Consider the following 23,267-nt stretch of genomic DNA (forward strand, 5'->3'; position numbering starts at 1 on the left):
AATGATGGTTTCCAATTTCATGGTTTTCTGTTCTTGTGTTAGTTTACTGAGAATGATGGTTTCCAATTTCATCCATGTCTCTGCAAAGGACCTGAACTCATCCTTTTTTATGACTGCATAGTGTTCTATTGTTTATGTGTGCCACATTTTCTTTATCCAGTAATTTTTTGAGTATTTTAAGATAACTGGTTAGTGTTCTTATTCTTGTTTCTTTAGTAATAATTTTAAAGTCTCATGAATGTTGTTATTCCATTTTAGCAAGTGAAGTTTTGTCACCTTTCTTTTTCTTTTGCCTTAAGAGCTTGTTTGTTTGTTTTTTTGGTAGAGTCAGGGTCTCATTTTGTTACCCAGGCTAATCTTGAATTCCTCCTGGCTTCAAGCGATACTCCTGTCTTGGCCTCCCAAAGTGCTGGGATTACAGGTGTGAGCCACCACTCCCAGCCCTCTTGAGAACTTAATATGAGTTTCTCTGGCTGCTTTTTATTCCTGTTTTTGGTGTGGGTCCATTTGTTGGGAAGCAAATTTAGGCTCTGATGGAAAGCATATTTTATTGAGTTACTGTGTAGATATCTCTTCTGTTTGATGTGTGATGTGGTTCTCATCAACAAAAGCAGAAAACTGTTTCCTGTTTTTTGTAGGTTGCCACATATTTTATAGCTGTTGGAGTTTGTACTGTTATTTTTCTCTTTCATTACTTTGGAAAAGTTGATGGAGGGTATTACAAAAATTGATTTTTTTCCATTTCAGATTTTCCCATATATTCAAGTATTATAAGATTTGAGTCTTCTTGTGGATACCTTGGCCATTTAAAATTCTGGTTTCTGAGAATGCATCTTGGACAAATGATATGATGGTTTTAATTGTAAATCATCACCTGCGTGTGTCCATTTTTTGCTTTCTGTTAGTGGCATTTCATGATGTTTATGTGAGTCTTCATTAATTTTCCTTCAGCCTCATGAATCTTAAACAAAAGGTTTATGTAAAATTGTTTGCATTATTTGAGGTTATTGATTAGTTAGTCCTTGCTGTAATAGAAGTATGACCAGACAAAAAAGAATTGAGAGAGGCTGGTGGTAAATACAGAATGTTTTGATTCTGAGAAATTTTTTTGTGCATATGACATTTAAATTAGAATTATATGATGCATTTTTGTCAAAGGCCAAAGTTAAGCCATTGAGGTAGTTTAATTCCTTGATAATTTTTTTTCTATAGAACAACTAAACCATTCTTCACTTTTACCAAGTTTTTATTTTACTGAAATTTTCATTGGGATTTCTTTTGCATGTGAACTTTAAAATGAGGATTTGGTTGATAAAGTCTCTTGTTATTCATGTTTAATTTGTCCATGTTACATTTTATGATAATTTTTGCCATTTTATGATCATTATTATTGCCAGGTCCAGTGTTCACAGGTTTATTTTTAGTTGTTAACAAATTTTGCTAAGTATTAGCCATTATCAATTTTATTTTTTCTTGTGCCCCTTTTCCTCATTTCCATAAACTTAATTTCTCTCATAATCTGGTCAAAATATTTGTGACATTAAATGCTTCAGTTAGAATGGAGAAGAAAAAAATCTTGCTTCAGAAGTGATTAAGACATAATTTACTTGGTGGTCTGCACATCAGCATAAAATTTGTAGTACAGCCACCTTTACCAGTAGTATTTTGAAGTGAGTGAATTACTAGTTGCTTTATTGAAAACTGGGATCAACTATGTATTTAGAAGAGTTTTTCCAAGAGTACTATTAACCTTGTTTATCTATGCTAAGGAGGAGTGCCCATCTCTTGTGTAGAGACAGGGGCAATCAATTTGAGACTTAGTTATGGTTTATTTATTTTAGCGCTATTTGCCTCTCAAACTTATGCTGCTTCAAACTTAGGCTGCTCTGTAAATCTTGATGCTGGCTGGCAGTGATTCTTGTCAGGGGTATATATGAGGATAAATGCCAGTCAATCCAGGTTCTAGTTTTGGCATGTTAATGCTGTAATTATTTGAATGATCTATGTTAAATGTGTTTTAATAGGAGGGAAGGTTTATTGCTCTAAAAAGCATGTTGATTCAAAAAAAAATTACTTAAATTTTTTTTTTGTGTGTGTGTGACTGAATTAAAGCCCCTTCTGGGGCCTTAAAATTTACTTTTTTTAAGATGGAGTCTCGCTCTGTTGCCCAGGCTGGAGTGCAATGGCGTGATCTTGTCTCACTGCCACCTCCACCTCCTGGGCTCAGACAGTTCTCTTGCCTCAGCCTCCTGAGTAGCTGGGATTATAGGCGCCCGCCACCATGCCCAGCTAATTTTTGTATTTTTAGTAGAGACAGCCTGGACCATGTTGTCCAGACTGGTTTCGAACGCCTGACCTCAAGTGATCCGCCCACCTTAGCCTCCCAAAGTACTAGGATTACAGGATTACGGGTGTGAGCCATCATGCCTGGCCCAGTTTTTCTTGTAAATCTTTTTTTCTTCTTCTTTTTTTTTTTTTTTACTGGCATGTACATTTAAATATTTTATTTTAATTTTTATAGGTACATAGTAGGTGTATGTATTTGTGGGGTACATGAAATGTTTGATACAGGCATGCAATGCATAATAATGACATCATGTAAAATCCCCTCGAGTATTTATCCTTTGTGTTACGAATAATTGCGTTATACTTTTTAGTTATCCCATATACTCTTTTAATTTTAAATGTACAATTATTAGTGACTATAGTCACCCTGTTACACTATCAAATACTAGCTCTTATTCATTTTTTCTATTTATTTTGTAGCCATTAACAATTAAATCTTAATCTGGTTTAAAAATTTATGATGTCTGGATTTGCTTTTTGAAATAAAGAACAGAAGATGAGTAGGTGAATTAAATGTGGCATAATCATAATAATTATTCTGGGTTATGAGTACATGGAGGTTACTTGTGTTCTGCTTTTGTTTGAAAGTCTCCATAATAAAAAGATTCACTTATTAAGAGCGTTAAAAAATCTGATATTAAGTATCTTAGTAAATTAATTGTCAACAGTTATATTTTCCCAGAAATTACAAAAATTAGCATTGTGGTATCCTAAAACTATGTCGTAGCTTTAAATTTAAAATTGACTGACTTGGGGAAAAGCAATTAAGAAGAGGGAGAGTAAATAAATCGGTAACTAACCAAAAATGAAAATGTTGAGGCACAAAAATGAGTATTTTTAGGGTCAATGTCACATTATTTGTTTAGACAGAGCACATAAGTATTCATTTAGTTATATGTCCACTTATGAAAAGGAAGGTAATCGTGAAGTATTGCAGATAAGCTTTCAAGGCAGTGCAGTGAGACTTTTTTTTTTTGTCATGGACTTTACTTTTTTTTTTTTTTTTAAAGTCTGGACTTGCACGGTGGCTCATGCCTGTAATCCCAGCACTTTGGGAGGCCGAGGTGGGCAGATCACCTGAGGACCAGGAGTTCAAGACCAGCCTGGCCAACATGGTTAAACCCCGTCTCTATTAAAAATACAAAAAATTAGCCAGACACAGTTGTGCACATCTGTGGTCCTAGCTGCTTGGGAGGCTGAGGCAGGAGAATTGCTTGAACCCGGGAGATGGAGGTTGTGGTGAGCCGAGATCATGCCACTATACTCCAGAGTGGGCAACAGAGCAAAGTCTGAAGGTGTGTATTTTGAGCGAGTCTTTTTTTGTAGTTGTGGAACACGATCTATGCTAAATCAAACCTTTCCTTAAACGCTTCATGGTTTTTATAGGAGAAATCTACCAATGACTGATGTATTTCCCCTTGGTGCATATTGCCCATCCATTTTATTTTCTAGGATAAAATGCATTTTTTCTTTTTCTTTTTTCTTTCTTTCTTTCTTTCTTTCTTTCTTTCTTTCTTTCTTTCTTTCTTTTTTTTTTTAAACAAATTTAAGTATGTTTTCTGGTATTTCTTAAATTGGAGGTGGGGGGTTCCTTAGAGACATATAGTTAGGTATTTGGTTAATGGTGATCCCAGCTAAGAAACCCCTGAATGACTCTTTTCTACTTCTCACATCATTGGAGTTGCCTTCATTGTGAGGTGTATAGAGAACCCTTGGGGAAACTTTTAAGAGTTAGGATGGTTATTTGAGTGCATAAAGAAAGTTTGCCAATGGGCATCTTTAATATTTAAGTTTCAGATATTTGTGGTGGGGAATGGTGGGCAATCTGTGGAGCTAGTGAGTTTTGATGTCTTCTAACTTATTTTCATTTCTCAACAGTTGGCATGGTTACTCTTCTAAAACCTCATAGAAGACTAAAGACATGTGGAGTATGAGTCCTTTAAGGTTTGGGGAGGGTTTGATTAACATATTAGCTGGATTATTCCTGTGAAGAGAAACTTCTCCATGATATGGTTATTTGGTGGTATATTTCCTAAAGTTAAATTAGGACGAATACTTGATTCTTGCTCTTATTTACTAGTTTTCAGACTCATGAGCTGCTTCACTAGTATCCTGAAACTGATTTTGTTTTCTTTTTTTAAGAAGCTCAGATTTGAACATTTTAGATGTGCTTCATTTCATTGCGTTGATGTATTAGTCTGTTTTCATACTGCTATAAAGAACTACCTGAAACTGGGTAATTTACAAAGGAAAGAGGCTTAATTGTCTCACAGTTCAGCATGTCTGGGGAGGCCTCAGGAAACTTACAATCTTGGTGGAAGGCAAAGAGAGGAAGCAAGGCACCTTCTTCACATGGTGGCAGGAAGAAGTGCCCAGTGAGGTGGGGAAGAGCCCCTTATAAAACCATCAGATCTTGTGAGAACTGATTTTCACAAGAACAGCAAGGGAAACTGCTCCCATGATTCAGTTATCTCCACCTGTCTGTCCCTTGGCACTTGGGGATTATAGGGATTACAATTCAAGATGAGATTTGGGTGTGGACACAAAGCCTAACTATATCATGCATGTTTAGATTTTCTCGTCTTTGGTCAGTGGGAACCTCTTCAGGTTTGCCCCTGAGTCTTGATTTTGATAGTTGCTATGCTTTCTGGCATAACAAGGTGATCAAAACTCCTCTTGTACAATTCATGGCACAAAGTTGAAATTAGCCATTTGTCCAAGAAGCTCTGATTCTTTTGAAAAGGAAATTGTTTTTCAATCCTGTAGTCTGTATTCATTGCTGCTGGGGTTGTTTCTTGTTTCCAGGCCTTTTCAATGGATAGTGCTAGGAAATACACACACACACAGTGCTAGGAAATAAGCACATACACATATAAGATTAAAACATAAGTTCATAGTGGTAAGTCCAGTTGAACTTCATTTTAGGGCTATAGGATTTATATTTATATTTATAATTTATGTTTATATTTATATTTATTTGAGACGGAGTCTTGCTCTGTTGCCCAGGCTGGAGTGCAGTGGTGCAATCTCAGCACACTGCAACCTCCACCTCCTGGATTCAAGCAATTCTCCTGCCTCAGCCTTCCGAGTAGCTGGGATTACTGGCGCCCACCACCATGCCCAGCTAATTTTTTGTATTTTTAGTAGCAACGGTTTCACCATGTTCACCAGGCTGGTCTTGAACTCCAGGGCTACAGGATTTTTAATGTAACCTTTTCTCTTTTACAACTTTCCTCCTCCTTCCTACTGGGAAAAAAAAAAAAAAAAAAAAAAAAAATCCAAGTCCTCAAGGCATTAACATTGACTTTTTATTCCACGGTACGCATTAACACTTTTATTATAATTATTATCAGCACTGCCGCCAACAGTGTGGTTACTGAAAATAAGAAAAATGAGTATCCCAAGGATTGAGCCAATTTTGTGTGTTATAGTCATTTGAAATAGTCACTCTTTGGATTGTATGCCATCAATTTGATATAAAATTATGGTGGTTTTATTTTGGTTTTTAGAGATTTTGTGTAACATTTTCGTTTTGTTATACTATTATGTAAAATATTTAGATGGTTTGAAAATAAAATTTATAAGATAGATTAAACTCAGAGTAATGTTTTCCTATTTCACTTTGTTCTGTCTCTCCCTCCCAATTGGTAGCCCTTTTATTTTGTTTTTGAGACAGGTGCAGGCTCTGTCACTCAGGCTGGACCACAGTGGCACAATCTCGCCTCACTGCAACCTTTGGTCCAGGCTCAAGCCATCCTCTCATCTTAGCCTCCCGAGTAGCTGGGACTACAGGTGCATGCCATGGCTATTTTTTTTTATATTTTGTGCAGATGAGGTTTTGCCGTGTTGCCCAGGCTGGTTTCAAGCTCCTGAGCTCAAGCGATCTGCGTACGTTAGCCTCTCAAACTGCTGGGATTACAGGTGTGAACCACCACACCTGGCCTGGTAGTCCTCTTTTTTTTTTCTTTTTCTTTTTTTTTTTTTTAACTTATGGTTTATCCTTTCAAATGTATATATAGGGCTGGGCGCTGTGGCTCATGCCTGTAATCCTAGCACTTTGGGAGGCTGAGGCATGTAGATCATGAGGTCAGAAGTTCGAGACCAGCCTGGCCAACATGGTGAAACCCCATCTATACTAAAAATACAAACATCACCCGGGTGTGGTGGTGGACACCTGTAAATCCCAGCTACTTGGGATACTGAGGCAGGAGAATTGCTTGAACCCAGGAGGCAGAGGTTGTAGTGCGCTGAGATCACACCACTGTACTCTAGCCTGGGCAACAGAGCAAGACTCCATCTTGGAAAAAAAAAAGTGCATATATATGTATTTTGTTCCCTTTCTATCCTTTGTGTCCTTCCTTAGATGAAGTTAAGGGCACTCTTTAAGGGATTCTTGCATAGGCATTAGGTAGAAGGTTGGATTCGCTAACTATCGGTGCCTTGTCTTAAAGTGTTCTTTTTAAATTTTAGAGTTGTGTAACCATCACCACTATCTGATTTTAGAACACTTTCATTCCCCTAAAAAGTTCCACTGTGCCCATTTACAGTTAATATCTGCTCCACACTCTCAGCCCTAGGCAACCACTGATTTTCTGCTTTTCTGTCATTTCTGGGCATTTTATATAAATGGGATTATGCAATAATGTACTCTTTTGTATCTGCTGCTTTCACTTAGCAAATGTTTTGGAAGTTCATCCATGTTGTGACATATACCAATACTTTATTCCTTTAAATTGCTGAACTCCGTTGCATGAATATATATTTTGTTTACTCACCAATTTAATGGACATTTGGATTGTGTCTAATTTTTGGCCATTAGGAATCATGCTGCTTTCACATTCACATACATTTTTCTGTGTGGATTTGTTTTTATTTCTCTTTAGGTAGGTTCCTAGGAGTAGAATTTTACTGGTTTCTATGGTAAATTTGGGTTTTAACTTTTTAAGAAACCACCCAACTATTTCAATGTGATTGTACCATTTTACATTTTTCCAGCAGTATACAAGGGTTCCAGTTTCTTCACATCTTTGCCAACTTTTGGCATTGTCATTTTGAATTTAGCCATTCTAATGGGTGGTAGTAGTGTGCCACGGTTTTACTTTGACTAATAATATTGAGCCTATTTTCATGTGCTTATAGTCATTCTTTTTTTTTTTTTTTTTTTTTTTTTTGACGGAGCCTTGCTCTGTCGCCAGGCTGGAGTGCAGTGGCATGATCTCAGCTCACTGCAACCTCTGCCTCCCGGGGTCAAGTGATTCCCCTGCCTCAGCCTCCCGAGTAGCTGGGACTACAGGCGTGCACTACCATGCCTGGCTAGTTTTTTGTATTTTAGTAGAGATGGGGTTTCACCATGTTGGCCAGGATGGTCTCGATCTCCTGACCTCATAGTCCGCCCACCTTGTCCTCCTAAAGTGCTGGGATTATGGGTGCGAGACACCGCGCCCGCCAAGTCATTCATATATTTTCTTTGGTGAAATGTTTATTCAAATTTTTGCTTTTAAAATTATATTGTCATTTTACTGATTTGAATTTTTTTTTTTTTTTTAATCGAGACTGAGGCTTGCTCTGTCTCCCAGGCTGGAGTGCAATGGCATGGTCTCAGCTCGCTGCAACCTCCGCCTCCTGGGTTCAAGCGATTCTCCTGCCTCAGCCTCCTGAGTAGCTGGGACTACAGGCATGTGCCACCACAGCCAGCTAAGTTTTGTATTTTTAGTAGAGACGGGGTTTCACTGTGTTTGCCAGGCTGGTCTCGAACTCCTGAACTGCCTGCCGCAACCTCCCAAAGTGCTGGGATTACAGGTGTGAACTACCATGGGCAGCTTGCATTAAGTTTTTTTTTTTTTTAAATGTGATTTGCAAATATTTTCTCTCAGTCTGTGGTTTATTTTTAATTCTCTTTCTCTCCTCCCCCTCCCCCTCCCCCTCCGCCTCCGCCTCCGCCTCCGCTTCCGCCTCTGCCTCCGCCTCTGCCTCTCCTCTTTTCTTTTCTTTCTTGACAGAGTGTTTCTCTGTCGCCCAGGCCTGAAGTGCGTTGGCACGATCTTGGCTCCCTGCAACCTCTGCTTCTGGGATTCAAGCGATTCTCCTGCCCCAGCCTCCTGAGTAGCCGGGACTACAGGCGTGCACCACCATGCCTGGCTAATTTTATTTTATACTTTTAGTAGAGACGGGGTTTTGCCACATTGGCCAGACTGGTCTTGAACTCCTGACCTCAGGTGATCTGCCCACCTTAGCTTCCCAAAGTGCTGGGATTACATGGGTGAGCCACCACTCCTGACCATTTTTTCATTTTCTTAATGGTGTCTTTTGAAGCACAATAAGTTTTTAATTTTGAGAAAATCCATTTTACTGTTTTTTTTCCTTTTTGTGAATTGTGCATTTGATGTCACATCTAAGAACACTTTGGCCAATACAAAGTTACAAAGATTTTCTCCTCTGTTTTCTTCTAGAATTTCTATATTTTAGCTCTTACATTTAGGTTTGTGAGCATTTTATTTTTTGTGTATGTTGTGAGGTAAGGGTGTAAGTTTGTTTTTTTGCTTTTGGCATTTGGATATCAAATTGTTTCACATGGTATGTTGAAAATACTCTCCTTTCCCCAGTGAATCATCTGGGTACCCCTGTCACACAAATTGGTTGACTATAAATGTAATAATTTGTTTCTGGACTCTGAATTCTGTTCCATTGATGCATGTGTCTATACTTTTGTCATTACCGCGCTGTCTTGATTACTATGGCTTTATAGTAAAATTCGGAATTTGGTAGTGTAAGTCCTGTAATTTTGTTGTTTTTTCAAAGTTGTTTTGCCAGTCCTCTGTGATTCCATGTGAATTTTAGGATCAGCCTGTCAATTTCTTTAAGAAAACAAGCCGCCTGGGATTAAAGATTGCATTGAACTTAGAGATAGATCAATTTTGGGGAAAATTGCCATCTTGACAATATATTGATAGTCTTCTAATCCGTGAACATGAAATGTCTGTTTAGATACTCTTTAATTTCTTTCAGCTGTGTTTTGTAGTGCTAAGTGTAGAAGTCTTTGTTAGAAGTCTTTGTTAAAGTTTTTCTAAATATTTTAAGTATATTCTTGATGCTATTGTGAATGGAATTTTTAAAAATTAATTTGTCCATTCCTAGCATATAGAAATGGAAAATGCAGTGGACTTTTGTATATATTGTTTGTGCTGTGACCTTGCTAAATTTGCTTATTGGTACTAGTAGTTTGTGTGTATGCGTTTTTTGAGATTTTCTGTAAGCAGAATTGTGTAATCCATTACTAAAACAATTTTACTTGTTTCTTTTTAGTCGTGATGCCTTTTTTTTTTTTTCTTTTTCTTTTGAACCTTACTGCACCAGCTAGAACAATTACAATTTTGAAAAGCAGTAGCAAAAGCAGGCATCCTTTCTTTGATCCTGATCTTTGGAAAGAAAGCGTTTTTACCTTTAAGTAAAGTTGGCCTTAGATTTTTTATTGATGCCCACCACCGTCAAGTTAAAGATGTTCAATTTGTCATTTGTGAATTTTTGTGTGTGTGTGTGTGTGTGTTTGAATAGGTATTGTATTGTATGTTGTGGGATTCTCTTGAATGTTTTGTTAGGATTTTGTCGTGTTTATGGGAGATTTTGGTTTGTATTTTCTTTTTTTTTCATTTTAATTTTTTTGAGATGATTTTGTTCCCCAGGCTGGAGTGCAGTGGCACAATTTCGCGTCACTGCAACCTCCGCCTCCTGGGTTGAAGCGCTTCTCCTGCCTCAGTCTCCCAAGTAGCTGGGATTTACAGGCATGCGCCACCACGCCCGGCTGATTTTTGTATTTTTAGTAGAGATGGGGTTTCTCCATGTTGGTCAGGCTGGTCTGGAACTCCCCACCTCAGGTGATCCGCCCGCCTTGGCCTCCCAAAGTGTTGGGATTACAGGCGTGAGCCACTGCGCCCGGCGGTTTGTATTTTCTTTTGTCTGGTGGCCTTATTTTCTTTCATAGTAGTTACTGGCCTTTAAATATGAGTTGGGAAGTGTTTTCTCCTCCTCTGTATTTGAGTGTTCTTTTTAATTATTTGTTAGCGTTTACCAGTGAAGACGTTTAGCCCTGGAGTCTCCTTTTGAGGAAAATCTTCAGTAACTATTTAAAACTTTTATTACAGGTCTATTCCGTTTTAAAACTTTTTCTCCAGTCAATTTTGGTAATTTGTGTCTTTAGAGATATGTGTCTATTTCATTGAAGTAGTCTAAAATTGTTGGCATAAAGTTGTTCATAGGAATTCCTTAATTCTTCACATTTCGTAGGGCACTGGTGATACTCTGACTCCTTTCATTCCTGATTTTGGTAATTTGTATTTTATTTTTTTCTTTGATCTTTTACAACGACCAACTTTTGGTGTTATTTTTGTTTCTCTTTGGTTTTTCTGCTTTCTCTAGTATTGGTTTCTGCCCTAATCTGTATTCATTTCTTTATTTTCATTTTTTTGAGATGGAGTCTGGCTTTCTCGCCCAGGCTGGAGTTCAGTGGCACTATCTTGGCTCGTTGCAACCTCCTCCCAGGTTCAAGCAGTTCTCCTGCCTCTGTCTCTTGAGTTGCTGGGATTACAGGTGTTCACCACCCTTGGATAATTTTTATATTTTTAGTAGAGACAAGGTTTTACCATGTTGGCCAGACAGGTGTTGAACTCTTAACCTCAGGTGATCGGCCTGCCTTGGCCTCCCGAAATGATGGGATAACAGGTGTGAGCCACTGTGGCCAGCTCTAATCTTCATTATTTGCTTTAACCTGCTTAGTTTGGGATTCCTATTAAGGTGAAAGAAAGCTTTGGTTATTGACTTGAGTCTTTGCTTTTTTATTTTTTATATTTTCTATTTTTACTGTGCATACACATATAGACGGTGTATTTTTAAAATGGGCTTTACAATATGTAGTTTTATCACTGAGTTTACAACTAAATATATTGTGAACATTTTCTCTTCTTCAACAGTTAAAAGAATTGCATAGCTTGGAGGAAACATAATTTACTTATTTATTTTGTTTATTTGCTTTTGAGACGGAGTCTGGCTGTGTCGCCCAAGCTGGAGTGCAGTGGTGTGATCTTGGCTCACTGCAAGCTCCGCCTCCCGGGTTCACGCCATTCTCCTGCCTCAGCCTCCCAAGTAGCAGGGACTACAGGCGCCCACCAGCATGTCTGGCTCCTTTTTTGTGTTGATGGGGTTTCACCGTGTTAGCCAGGATGATCTCAATCTCCTGACCTTGTGGTCCGCCCACCTTGGCCTCCCAAAGTGCTGGATTACAGGTGTGAGCCACCGCACCTGGCCGGAAACATAATTTATTAAGCAATTTTATTGGGGACATTGAGGTATAATTTTTGTTTTCCAAGGAGACTTCATTCTTTTTACAATGGTTTTGGAGAAAAGGGGAGTCTTTGTCTTACATAGCTTTCTATAGATGATGGAAACTTGCCTTTTCCTTTAGCCTTTTAACTTGCTTCTTTACACCCAGCTAATCACCAGTCAAGTAACCCATTTTATGTTTTCCAATCTCTCTCTCCTATTTGCTTCCCATTTCCTTCCACTTGCAGACGGACTTCCATTACTTCAGCACTTCGGTTCCTCCCCTTAAAGACGCTTTTTTTCCTTTTAAAGAGACTTCTTTGATTTTGATCAGCTGTATTCAAAACTGTATCCTAAGTTTCACATTAGGATTAATTTTTCATAATCTGAAGATATAATTCAGTTGTTTAAAAGAACATATTAAGAAGACCTCGGTAGAATTACATGTATCAAGAAATACTGGACTCCAGCACAATGGAAATATGGCTTTCTTTTGAAAAAGGTAGTTTTTTGGGGGAGGGTAGGGCAAAGAGGTAAGAAGTAGTTGGTACTGTATGGAAATGTTAGAGACCATTATGGAAATGTATTCATTATTTTAAAGTGCAGGAGTGGTACATGTAGACAGTAGTAGTTCTGGAGTCTTGGAAGCCATGAGGTGCTCATCCATCACAAGGCGGTCACAGCCAGGTAGAAATGCCTGAGGAAAGCAGTGGAAATTGCAGGCTCCTCCTGGGGTTGAATGTTGTCATCTCTGAAGGCCAGGTCTCCCTGAGATGGATGCCCCTTTCTTTTTTAAAATTTATTTATTTATTTATTTTGAGACAGAGTTTTGCTCTTGTTGCCCAGGCTTGGAGTGTAATGGCACGATCTCGGCTCACTGCAATCTCTGCCTCCCAGGTTCAAATGATTCTTGTGCCTCAGCCTCCCAAGTAGCTGGGATTACAGGCATGCAGCACCACGCCTAGCTAATTTTGTTATTTTAGTGGAGACAGGGTTTCACCATGTGGGTCAGGCTGGTCTTGAACTCCTGATGTCAGGTGGTCCATCTGCCTTGGCCTTCCGGGGTGCTGGGATTACAAGCGTGAGCCACTGCGTCCAGCCTCTTTTTTTTTTGTATTTTTAATAGAAGTGGGGTGTCACCATATTGGCCAGGCTGGCCTTGAACTCCTGACCTCAGGTGATCTGCCCGCCTCAGCCTTCCAAAGTGCTGGGCTTACAGGCATGAGCCACTGTGCCCGGCCTGAAACTAATTTTGATCTTTTTTCTTTAAAGTTTATGATTAGTATACATGCAGTAAAAACTGGTTGAAAAAAAAAAATTTTTTTTTTTTTTTTTTTTTCCTGTGAAGATACTTTTCTACTGATTAATGCCCTCAAGACTATCTTTTATGAGGGCAGGGACTAAATCTCTCTTACTCATATATTTTTCCCCAGTGTCCAGCACAAAATAATCATTATGATTTTGTTCAGAATGTTGTAGCATTGCCATGTTGTTAGGTTGAGGTCCAAAGGGTTTTGTTTTGTTTTGTTTTTGAGAACAGGGTCTCGCTTTGTCACCCAGGCTGGAGTGCAGTGGCAGGATCATAGTTCACCGTAGCCTCAACTCTAGGGCTCAAGCCATCACCTCAGCCTCCTGAATAGCTGGGATTACAGGCACACGTCACCACACCTGGCTGTCCAAAGGGTTTTAACCCTAGTTTGTGCTTCTGGTGTCTGATCTTCACATCTTTAACTTTATAGCCTTTGGAGGAAGAGGATAAGAAGTGGACCAGAACATATTGCTTGGGGAGACACAGAATCAAGGATGATTTTGGTTTGAGATAACTGAATGGGGAATATGGCATGAAATAAAGCGAGCTAATTGAGGATTCTTCTGTTTTTTCTAAGATATATTTTTTGTTATTTGGCCTAGTGAGTTTAATTCATCTCAATTTTGATAGATTACTTATGTCATCTAAACTTCAGTTTATGAAATGGTAAATTTATTTTACTAAAATCTTTGCTTTCCTCCTTCTCCCCCTTAGGACATTTGCTACAAGATCCTATTGCACCCACCAACTCCACCTGCCAACATTATGTCTGCAAAACTTGTAAAGGCAAGAAAATGATGATGAAACCTTCCTGTAGCTGGTGCAAAGACTATGAGCAGTTTGAGGAAAACAAGCAGTTAAGCATCCTAGTGAACTGCTACAAAAAGCTATGCGAGTATATAACACAGACTACACTGGCACGGGATATAATAGAAGCAGTTGACTGTTCTTCTGATATTTTGGCTTTGCTTAATGATGGATCATTGTTTTGTGAGGAGACAGAAAAACCCTCAGATTCATCCTTTACCTTGTGTTTGACACATTCCCCTTTACCTTCAACCTCAGAACCCACAACTGATCCTCAAGCTAGTTTATCTCCAATGTCTGAAAGCACCCTCAGCATTGCTATTGGCAGTTCTGTTATCAATGGTTTGCCTACTTATAATGGGCTTTCAATAGATAGGTTTGGTATAAATATTCCTTCACCTGAGCATTCAAATACGATTGACGTATGTAACACTGTTGACATAAAAACTGAGGATCTGTCTGACAGCCTGCCACCTGTTTGTGACACGGTAGCCACTGACTTATGTTCCACAGGCATTGATATCTGCAGTTTCAGTGAAGATATAAAACCTGGAGACTCTCTGTTACTGAGTGTTGAGGAAGTACTCCGCAGCTTAGAAACTGTTTCAAATACAGAGGTCTGTTGCCCTAATTTGCAGCCGAACTTGGAAGCCACTGTATCCAATGGACCTTTTCTGCAGCTTTCTTCCCAGTCTCTTAGCCATAATGTTTTTATGTCTACCAGTCCTGCACTTCATGGGTTATCATGTACAGCAGCAACTCCGAAGATAGCAAAATTGAATAGAAAACGATCCAGATCAGAGAGCGACAGTGAGAAAGTTCAGCCACTTCCAATTTCTACCATTATTCGAGGCCCAACACTGGGGGCATCTGCTCCTGTGACGGTGAAACGGGAGAGCAAAATTTCTCTTCAACCTATAGCAACTGTTCCCAATGGAGGCACCACACCTAAAATCAGCAAGACTGTACTTTTATCTACTAAAAGCATGAAAAAGAGTCATGAACATGGATCCAAGAAATCTCACTCTAAAACCAAGCCAGGTATTCTTAAAAAAGACAAAGCAGTAAAGGAAAAGATTCCTAGTCATCATTTTATGCCAGGAAGTCCTACCAAGACTGTGTACAAAAAACCCCAGGAAAAGAAAGGGTGTAAATGTGGGCGTGCTACTCAAAATCCAAGTGTTCTTACATGCCGAGGCCAACGCTGCCCTTGCTACTCTAACCGCAAAGCCTGCTTAGATTGTATATGTCGTGGCTGCCAAAACTCCTATATGGCCAATGGGGAGAAGAAGCTGGAGGCATTTGCCGTGCCAGAAAAGGCCTTGGAGCAGACCAGGCTCACTTTGGGCATTAACGTGACTAGCATTGCTGTGCGTAACGCTAGTACCAGCACCAGTGTAATAAATGTCACAGGGTCCCCAGTAACGACGTTTTTAGCTGCCAGTACACATGATGATAAAAGTTTGGATGAAGCTATAGACATGAGATTCGACTGTTAAATCAGTGGGTCTTTTAAACCTACTCCTGGTAGGGAAATAGCTACAGTTTTACGGCAGCTATGGTTCTGTTGGTTTAACTTGCCGGAGCTCCTGCATATAGATCACTTGTATCAAGTGTTTTCATTGCTAAGTTATATGTGTTAGTGTCGGGGAAATAGTTTGCAGATAATGGAGGAGTAACCCTACAACTATATGTCCTTAGTTCTTACAGAACCTCATAGTTTGAGAACAAAGCTGATGCAACTGATTTATACAAAATGAACTTTGGCAAGAAAAATAACATTAACCTCATTGTTTATGGCCATGCTTTGTGCATAATCAAAGTTTATGATTAAATGTAAGGAAGTGGTATCTAGTCAGTCCATAAAGATTGTGCTAATTTTTTTGTGGAAAAAGTAGCCATTAGTTCAGGAAACTCAGTGCTGCCTTCAGATGCCATTGATGTTTCTCCTGTTGGAAAGCTGATGTGTCCAGCTCAACCTTTGTGCTGACATCATACCATTTCTGATCATGAAATATTGGCTACTGGTGTATGTAGCAGTTCTTAAATCAGCAGTATTATGAAAAAAAAAATTCCCCCTCATTAGAATGTTTAAGAAATCTTTTAAAAAAGTAAACAGATTCTGTCAGACTACAAATGTTTAGCTGTTTCTCACTCATTTCTAGGGAAAAAATCTAAATCCCTCCTTCATTTTGAGCAGTGTTCTAATTGGATAAATGAAGTGAAGGAGAGTAGTTTTATTCTGAAGGTAATTAAATTTAGACTAGTATGTGACAGAATTTTTTAAAAATTATAAAAATTTTATTTAGTAATTGGGATTTACTTAAAATAATTTCGGAATAATGCCCCCAGACTTGCCCAGATTTATGTGTTGTACTTATTGCCACTGGCCGCCACTTTGACTTTTGTTTTCTATAATAGTTTATTTGCCACAGTCTTTATTTTGAATATGCTCCTAGTTGGTTTTTTTTTTTTTTAGGGTGCTGTTCATTATGAAGGCGTCTTTTATAGAGGCCTAATAAGAATGCCTTTTTATGAAACCTGTGCATTTAGGTAGGTTGAAGCTAGGAGGATTTTCTTTAGAATGCTCTCTTGCATGTAAAGCACAAAGTATGTTTCAGTTTAAATGCACTTCTTCCCGTTAATTTTTATGGGGAAGACAATTGAGTCACAGACATTCTGTTGAAGGTAAATCTAGTCAGTTGCTTCAAAGAGCACAGCCCAAATAAAACAAGGACTGACTAGGTGTAATGAAATAATCTATGATTTAAAAGAAGAGCTGCAGCTTTGACAGTGCTTAAAGAAAAATACTGCTGGAAAATTTCCAATTTCTACTACGTTCACCATCTCTAGTAAGATCCGACATATGTTGAAGTTATGTTTTGATTTGGCACACAGCATGTTCAATGATGGTTACTCGCCTAGTACAAGACATGGAGAAGAAACCTTTGGACACAGAGCAGATGACACCTCCTTCTGTTTTGTAGTGTATCCTGGTGTCATTTTCTGTGAATGTGGTCAGGTAGAGTTGTTTTTGTTGTTGTTGGGTTTTTTTTGTTTTTTTTTTGTTTTTTTTTTTTTTTTTGTTTGTTTTTTTGGTGGGGTGGGGGTGGGCTAAAGCCATAGGAAGAAAAATGTGATGTATGTGTCCAGTATGTACTATTTTGTTTTTGTTTTGCAAGAAGAGTTGAACTATTTTTGATAACAAGAGTAAATGGTGGAAAATGCTTCTTAGTTGTCTTGTCTTTATTTGCTTTCCAAGATTTGGAATTTTATTTAATTCCTTTAAGTATTAGCAGTGTCTTATGAAACATGTATTTACCTAACGTTTGTAACAGTTTTGTGTTGAACCCAGATGCCCTGCTATATAAAGTTGTAAATCTGTTCTTTATTCACTAATGATCACTGCAAAAATGATTAGAAATGAGATTGTACACATGGATGAGGATATATTTTGCAAATCGACCAAACTTTCCTAATATTATGATCTTAAAATTCATAGAGTACTTTATTGCTTCCCAAGTTTGATAATCTTGTGTTTTTTTTGATGCATGGGAGGTTGGCAATATAGACAAAGTGGAAATCATTAGTATGTGAGGGACTTGATTGTTATGTAATATTGCCAATGATGAATTCAGGTTGTTTTTAGCACAAGTTTCTCTTTTTTATGCTGGTATTCTCACTGCCACATTTTTGGAAACCTGTATTACACCTTAAATCTATCAATAAATGATAGTTTTCTAATTCTATGTTGTAGAATACTGAGGAGTTTGGGATAGCATGTTCTGAATGGTCTGTATTATATACATCTGGGGAAGAGTAATCACAGTGCCTTGATTTTTATATTATTTTTCTTTATACCACGAGTTATTTAGGAATGCTGACAAATGACTAACAAGGGATGATTGAGAGATTATTACTGAAGTAACTGGATTTACTAATTCAACAGGATTTGAAACCACCAAATAGCAGCATTTAATATGACACATCCTGAGTTGTTGAGTCCTTGTTATTAATATAAATGATCAAATGATCTTTTACCTTAGGTAATAGTTCTAGAGCTGACCATTTTATCTTTTTGGTTAATTAAGTCTGCATTTCCATGAGGAGTTGTAGTATGGTCCTAGGGATAAAGAATTCCTTTTATTTCATTGTATTCTTAGTTAAAACAATTTCATGGTGACCTTGTTGAAGAAGAGTAAAAGTTTTACGGCAATCAGATGAAAAATAAATTGTCCATAACCATATCATAGATAACAAATAGAAGCGCTTTAGAAAATACTAAGTTCAAAGTATAGTATTTTGGCCAAATCTAATACTTGGATGGTATTTTATACTTTTTTTAAAAAAAATAAAAGCTGGGCATAGTGGTGTGTGCCTGTAATCCCAGCTACTTATGAGGCTGAGGTGGGAGAATCACTTAAGCTCAGGAGTTCGAATCCAGCCTGAGCAACATAGACCTTGCCTCTTAAATAAAATTTAGGTACCCCAAAACATGCAGTTACACATTCTTTTAAAATAATGCATTATAGATGAGGCTAAAGTCTACCTTGATTCCTGTGAGCTCCGCCTCATTCACAAACCCTGGTCCTCTTCCCTATCCCCCGAGGAAATCATTTCTCAGTATATTATCATTACTACAAAGATCTTTCTTTGTAGTTTTTACATGGGCTTAAAGAGTTATTCTGACATTCAAGCTTGTTTACAGTCTTACAGACATAAAAATGAGGTGCAGGTAAGATTAAAAGCACGAGTGTGTAGTAATTACCTTAATGAACATGATTCATATTTGACAACTTTATTTAGTTTTGCTGAAAGGGAAAAACAAAAGTCATGCAGCCTTCTCCAAACACATCTTAACATTTCAAAAAGCTGAGCACATCTCATGTGATCAATCTAGAGTTTTATAAACACTTTGAATGGTACACAGTGACATAGATAAGATGCAGGGAAGATATATGGAATTTTATTAGTTTGATTACCTTGGTAGTGTTATGCTATTAAACTCATTTCTCACTGAATTAGCATTAAGGTCATGATAATAACCCTCAGCTTTTATCAAGGGGCCTGGAATATTGTAACTTGTAAATTCCAGTTTGGCAGTAATGATTATATTTACCATGATCTTTACCAGAAAGTCAAATATATTCTACCTTAATTCCTCAGAATTCACATTCCTTGCATTCAGCCCCAAGAAAGGAGTACAATAAAACAAACACATTCTTACAATTCCTGAAAATGTAATAATGTGGGTAAACTATTACAATAGCCCATCTTAAATGGAATGGTATTGATAGATGTACTTTTATAATAGACTTTGTAAGAGAATGGGGTCTTGCTCTGTCGCCTAGGCTGGAGTGCAGTGTCGTAATCATAGCTCACTGCAGCCTCGAAGCCCTGGGCTTGAGTGATTCTCCTGCCTCAGCCTCCCAAGTTGGTAGGACTACAGGTGTGCATCACCACGCCCAACTAAGCTTAGTTTTTTGTAGAGACAGAGTCTCACTGTGTTGCCCAGGCTGGTCTTTACTCCTGGACTCAATTGATCACCTCCTTTGGCCTCCCAAAGTGCTGGGATTATAGGCATGATGCCCAGCCAATAATTAGAGACTTCAAAAACCTGATGAAAGTGAAAGCAAGAGGACTTCAGTTAAGGAGAACCAAGGTAAAAAAGCCAAATAGTATATTGTAAAATTGAATTTTTTACTTTTTGGTGAGTCTTACTAGTAGTTTAGGTCATTATGGATAATAAAACATTTAAACTGTATCTGGCTTCTAAGAAAAGTATTTTTTTTTTTTGTATTTCTATCTGAAATAAAATGATTGCTTTTCTTCCCTGGTAAAGGCTGGATGGGATTGGTAGGACATTTCATTTATCACATAAATAATCTTAATAATCAGTGTGTTTAGGTTATTGAATATTGTTTCCTAAAAATTGTTATTTTTAAGCTTTTATTTTGTGTGAACTATTAAATAGCTGCAGTAGTTACTGCTTTCTGTAACAGTTAAATGGAAGATCAGTTCTAATCATGAAGATAAAATGACAGGAAACTGGGAGCTTGTGACAGGCAGGAGTCCTAGGATTGTTAACTTACTGTGCTGTACCTAGTTTATAGCGTATTTCCTAAATTCTCCTTTTCTTTTTGCCTACCATAACCCTAACCCAAAGTTCATTTCACTGCTTAGCTTTTATGCCAGCAAGGAGGGAACCAAGGTAGGGTGGAAAGGGAAGCTATTCTTGACACTTTCAGAACTAGTTAAAAAAAAATAAATCTAGGGGAAAAGCTGATGACTGACAGATGGATATTAAGTTGCTTGGGGGTTTTACTTACATCAGAAATGTCTATAATTTTTAATAGTTTATTTTCAAGGATACTACAGGATTTGGCTGGACTGTGGCCTGATGAAAAATGTAGGATTCTGTAGTGAACACATCTACAGTAAATAATAGCTTTCTTTTATAGGTGTATCATTTTCCATTTCCTTGATACTGAGGTGGAAGAAGTATCTGTAGTAATTTTTTTGAACATGAAGTACATTGATTGAGGCCTTAACTTTATTAGCTAGTCTAATATTCCTGGGAGAAAAGAATATATCTAGTAAGAATTTTAATGTATCATTATTCCTTCATGTCGTCAAGCAGGCCTTCTGATAGGAAGTGAAAACAATATTAACTAATTTGGAGATTAAATATATCATTCAATAGTTCAATGAATAAATGATAAAAGGGCTTTTTCCAAGTATGAGTCAAATTCTGTACTTCAATCATTTAAGTTTTTTTTTTTTTTTTTTCCTTGAGATGTTATATAAGATCCACAGTCAGGGAGGTTACCAGAGCTTGCCAGCAAAGTTGGAAGGCCCAGTGGTTACAATACCTGAGGATGTAAAGTGACTAGTAGTTTGGCAGGTAACTGTGAAATTACATTAAGCCAGGTAAGTTCAAGATCTTTGAACTCCAGTATACATATAATTAAAAGAAGTCTCTGAGATGTTTTGGCAGTGCTTTTATTACTAGGGCTAAGTCAATTCTGGAGGCCCTTACTACTTTTTCAAGTTCCAGAATTTTTTGACTCAAGTTTTCTGCAAGTGAAGGTTTCTTCTAGGCTCCATAGGAGCCTGGGGGGACTCAGATGCCAGCCAACACAGAGGCAACTTCAGTCACCTGTGTAGAGAACCGTGCTTGGCACTGTCCCCAAGAGATCCTTGGTACATTCAAGGGTGTAGAGTGCTGACTTCGGAAGGCGATGGTACCACTTCTGAGGAAAAGCTCCGTAAGAGGTTTGAGGCAAATTGGAGGAGTCTCCTAAGTTAAATGTGTATCCAGACCTACTGCTTAAAAACAAAGTTCCTAGTGCAGATACACACTTGGAGAAATCAAAGTCTTTAAAAAGCAGTATGCAAACGAGAACATCTCTTCACAAGAAAGAAACATTTAAAATACACATCTTCGTTTCATTGTAGACACTGGGAGCTATTCTTCATCCACTGATTGAAGCTTTCCACATTTCTCTGGAAGGCTTGCACTTAATATTTTACTGCCTTTGTTTCCAAATTCAGAGGGAGAGGCAGGTTCATCTGTTTCATAATCTTCAAAACTGAAATAAAGCAAAAATGAATTAACTGAAGTTTTAATGGTTGGGTAGAAATCAATACGGCAAACACGAGCCTCAAGACCAGCCCGCAAAGGTACCTTTAGTTGCTAAATGGAGGCTGTGAGCAACTGAACTACCCTGAAGGAGACAACACTCCAGAGCAGAAAACACATTCTTCTCCCTGTTCCTTAAAGCTTAAGTCCATGTCAGAATTTGTTGAAAATGTTCCATATCAAGCTTTCCCTATGGTTGTTGGTGGGAGTGAGAGAATTACAGATGGTGCAAGGTTAAGAAAAATTTGAGGTCCATAAAGTATGAGCTTTACACGACCTTATTAAAGTGGTTTCCACTCAAAGTGGCAAATCTTTTTTTTTTTTTTTTTTTTGAGACGGAGCCTTGCTCTGTCACCCAGTCTGGAGTGGAGTGGCACGATCTTGGCTCACTGCAACCTCTGCTTCCCCGGTTCACGCGATTCTCCTGCCTCAGCCTCCCCAGTAACTGGGACTACATCTGTGCACCACCACACCTGGCTAAGTTTTGTATTTTTAGTAGAGATGGGGTTTCACCATGTTGACCATGCTGGTCTGGAACTCCGGACCTCAGGTGATCTGCCCACTTTGGCCTCCCAAAGTGCTGGGATTACAGGCTTGCGCCACTGGTCGGTCAGAGTGGCAAACTTTCTCAACTCCCAGATTGCTTTATAGCTTCCCTCTGTGGCTTCCAAGTAACACAAATAGATGTTCAAGTGTGTAGGTCGAACTGACTAAAGCCCGTTTATAGATTTCCCATCTTTCTACTTTGTAGACCTCTACAGCATACCTAGACCTAGATATTCATCCTGGGAAGATGTCGTTCTGCCAAACCTTTTAGGTGTTGCTGGTATCCCCTGAATACTGTATCCTCCAGGCTACCCCTAAGGTTGGCTTTAGGCAGAGATGAAATACTTTCTCTTGGAAATGATGTGGCTGCCTGAAATATTGATAAATATTCTGAGGCTATATCTCTAAGCCTCATATGTAGCTATGTACATCAGAAAAATGTACATCAGTTAGCAATGTCTATTATAGTATTTGACATCACTGGCTTAGCCCTTGCAGGGATCTCCCACAATATTTAAGCAGGAATCTGTGGACATACAGTCCCTTCATCAAAAAGGTACCAAGGCCAATTAGTGACGGAAAATATGCTGAGGTAGGTATATACAGTAGGGGGCACCTATTCAAGTTCCTAAAACATTGTGTGTGTGTGAAGTTTTTCTTCTGAGATGGAGTATCGCTCTGTCACCCAGGCTGGAGTGCAGTGGGGCCATCTCGGCTCACTGCAACCTCTGCCTCCCAAGTTCAAGTGATTTCTCCTGCCTCAGCCTCCCAAGTAGCTGGGATTTACAGGCATGTGCCACCATGTCCGGCTAATTTTGTATATTTAGTAGAGATGGGGTTTCACCATGCTTGCCAGACTGTGGTCTTTGAACTCCTAACCTCAAGTGATCCACCTGTCTTGGCCTCCCAAAATGCTGGGATTACAGGCATGAGCCACTGTGCCCAGTCAACATCTTTTTGTTTTTGAAATGGAGTCTCACTCTGTTGCCCAGGCTGGAGTGCAGTGGCACGATCTTGGTTCACTGCAACCTCTGCCTTCCGGGTTCAAGCAATTCTCCTGCCTCAGCCTCCCAAGAAGCAGGGATTATGGATGTATACCACCACGCCTGGCTAGTTTTTGTATTTTTTCAGTAGTGACAGGGTTTCACCATGTTGGCCAGGCTGATCTTGAACTCCTGACCTCGGGTGATCCACCCCCCTCAGCCTCCCAAGGTGCTGGGATTACAGGTGTGAGCCACTGCGCCTAGCCTAAGCCAACATTTTTGAATAGAGGTTAGAGGTTTAAAATTTTTAAAAAGCTTACTT

The 23,267-nt window shown here is 38.6% G+C and overlaps 2 protein-coding genes across 9 annotated transcripts in view; one reads left to right on the forward strand and one right to left on the reverse strand.

Moving 5' to 3' along the window:
* Positions 1–20,345, forward strand: part of MSL2 (MSL complex subunit 2) — a 48,600-nt gene extending 28,255 nt beyond the window's left edge. The window contains exon 2 of the mRNA XM_008009045.3: positions 13,682–20,345. Coding sequence (XP_008007236.1) covers positions 13,682–15,273 — 1,592 coding nt within the window. The 3' untranslated portion in view covers positions 15,274–20,345. The remainder of the gene's footprint in view (positions 1–13,681) is intronic.
* PPP2R3A (protein phosphatase 2 regulatory subunit B''alpha) overlaps positions 18,557–23,267 on the reverse strand; it is a 195,511-nt gene continuing 190,800 nt past the window's right edge. For all 8 annotated transcript variants that reach the window (XM_008009046.3, XM_038002837.2, XM_038002838.2 and 5 more), the window contains one exon: positions 18,557–21,366. In XM_008009046.3, the coding sequence (XP_008007237.1) occupies positions 21,243–21,366 (124 nt within the window). In that variant the 3' untranslated portion in view covers positions 18,557–21,242. The remainder of the gene's footprint in view (positions 21,367–23,267) is intronic.

The sequence above is a fragment of the Chlorocebus sabaeus genome, chromosome 15, assembly GCF_047675955.1.
Source record: "Chlorocebus sabaeus isolate Y175 chromosome 15, mChlSab1.0.hap1, whole genome shotgun sequence".
NCBI classification, from domain to species: Eukaryota; Metazoa; Chordata; class Mammalia; order Primates; family Cercopithecidae; genus Chlorocebus; species Chlorocebus sabaeus.